The sequence below is a fragment of the Geospiza fortis genome, unplaced genomic scaffold, assembly GCF_000277835.1.
Source record: "Geospiza fortis unplaced genomic scaffold, GeoFor_1.0 scaffold333, whole genome shotgun sequence".
In the NCBI taxonomy this organism is placed as follows: domain Eukaryota; kingdom Metazoa; phylum Chordata; class Aves; order Passeriformes; family Thraupidae; genus Geospiza; species Geospiza fortis.
Window position 1 is genome coordinate 2,960,887 of NW_005054347.1, and position 2,337 is coordinate 2,963,223.

The 2,337-nt window shown below is 61.9% G+C and overlaps 1 protein-coding gene across 1 annotated transcript in view; it reads right to left on the minus strand.

The window, feature by feature from the left end:
• Positions 1-1,078, minus strand: part of PTCH2 (patched 2) — an 11,707-nt gene extending 10,629 nt beyond the window's left edge. Inside the window, exons 1-3 of the mRNA XM_031058712.1 lie at positions 893-1,078; positions 705-774; positions 385-476 (exon numbers count right to left, since the gene is read on the minus strand). Of these exons, the coding sequence (XP_030914572.1) occupies positions 385-476; positions 705-774; positions 893-1,008 (278 nt within the window). The 5' untranslated portion in view covers positions 1,009-1,078. The remainder of the gene's footprint in view (positions 1-384; positions 477-704; positions 775-892) is intronic.
• Between the last annotated feature and the right edge of the window lie 1,259 nt (positions 1,079-2,337).

Sequence of the window (2,337 nt, forward strand, 5' to 3'; positions counted from 1 at the left end):
GGATGGGATGGGATGGGATGGGATGGGATGGGATGGGATGGGATGGGATGGGATGGGATGGGATGGGATGGGATGGGATGGGATGGGATGGGCAGTTCCTGCCTGTGGGCTGCAGAGCCCCTGCAGCGGTGCAGCCCTACCTGTGCCACCGAGGCCAGGCAGGGGAGCACAGGGACCTGTCCCCAGGGTGTTATCCCAGCAGGACAGCAATGGTGGTGGGACCAACCCAGGGCTGAGCAGGACAAGCTGCAGCACTGAAGCACCTTGGAGCAGGCAGAGCCAAGCTGCAAAGGGAGGTCAAGCACAGCCCCTCGGCAGCATCCCCAGCTCCTGCTCCCACCCAAGGCCCCCCACAGCCCAGGAGAGTTCCCCACACACACTCACGGGAGATAGGCTGAGCCTCCCTGCAGCTTGGAGCCTTCCCAGAAGCAGTCCAGCGGTGTCAGGATCACACAGGGGAACAGCTTCTCTATCATCTGTAGGAGGAGATGCGAGGGGTCAGCAGGGATGGATCAGACCCCCCAGTCTCCCCCCATCTTGCTGGGCTTCCCAAACCATCCAGCCAGCAGTGCCTTCCCAGCACCTGGGGCTGGCAAGCCCTGTCCCCAGCACAGCCCATCCACTGCCATTCTTTGATGGACTGACCCCGCGGGTCAGCAGCCACCCTCGGGGGCTCCCTCTGGCCATCCACGACCAGCACTCACCCTCTCGATCATGCCATTCTCAATGATGGGGACACCCGACTTGTAGCAGATCTTGTTCAAATCCCACGATCTGGAAAGGCAGAAGGAGGAGCTGAGAACGGGCATATCCCACAGGGGACATGGCAAGGGGTAGAGGGATGTGCAGAGCACGGCGGGGGTCCCCGTCCCCCATCTGGAGCCGGACTCACTTTCCGTACAGGGAGACTTGAACCTTGCTGGCGGCCAAGGCCGCCTCGAGGTGGAGCTGCAGGGCCTCCTGTGTCAGGATGTTATCACCCTCCTTCTTCGGGGTCTGGATCAACATCTGGGATGTGTAGACGGACTCCTCGCCCAACTTCTCCTTGGTGTAGCGCAGCTCCTGGCTCACCCGGCTGCCCGCTGTGGAGGGGACCACGACGTGCCCTGTCAGTGCCAGGGCAGGCAGAGCCCCCATCCCACCAATTTGCCCTGCCCATCAGGATGCTCAGGGAATGGGATGGGCAGAATCAAGGTTGCACAGCATCAGGTGGTGCTATGCTCACTCAGAGGGGCTTTTGGGGTGGGGTTCCCCAATTGCTGCATCCTCTGGGTGCTCACACCCAAGGGATCCAAACAGGGACCACATCAGGACACATTGGACCAGGCATCCCCCTACCCACCAACATGGTACCCAGCCCCAAAGCAGCTTGTTGGCTTTCCTCTCACCAGAAAAAACCCACAGACAGATGGTTGGTGAAGCAGAGTGAACCCAACCTGTCCACTTCCACCCGTGCACTGTGGTGGGTGCTGCAGATGCCCAAAACCAGCCCACAAAACAGGAAGCAAAACTGGGGGCACCCAGCCCAGTCCAGCTCCTCCATGGCACCCCAAGGCAGCAGGGAAGGAGGGCAGGGAGAGGCAGGCACCCCGAAGTCCCTGCAGCTGTAGGCTGTCCCAGCAGCGGTTTGGGGACAGGGGAGGGAGGTGGTGCTGGGGACATCACTGTTCCCTGTCAAGGCTCTGGGATCTGTCCCCCTTTGGCAGCGGGAGAGCTCTGAGCACAGCAGGGCCAAGGTTTCCAGCTGAAGCCACCGACTCCATTTGCGGCTGCCTCGGCATGGAAGAGGAATCCCCCCCCAGCCAGCATGGCTGGGGCTGGGACCAAACCCTGCACGGTCTCTCGCATGGCTGAGCACCAGCCCAGGGACAGCTGTCCCCATCCCCTTCGAATGGGGGGCTCCCATCCCTCCTGGCATAGCAAAGGGGAGGCAACATAGCCCACAGGAGGGTGGGAAGTGGATCCTGAAACCCCTCCCAAGAGCACCACTCGGCTGTCCTGCTCGCAGCCCCCCGCCCTGGCACATCTGGGGTGCAGCCCCCGTCCCAGTGCCACCCACTGGGGTACCCCAGGATGCCCAGCGTGGGATGCTTCCCAGGGCAGTGCCGCTGGCAGGGGCGAGGCCAGCTCCTGCCCAGCCCCAGGAAAGCGAGGGGAGGTCACGATTCATCTGCACCAGGATGCTCCCTCAGCAAGAGGCGGGGGCCCCGGCGGGCCTGGCCCTCCGCCAGCACCGAGGAGGCCAGAGCGAGACCGCAAATAAGGAGCAGAATCTTCCCTTTTAATGACTTATTATATGGGTTGGTGTTTTGGTTTTTTTTTTTTTTCCTGCTTTTT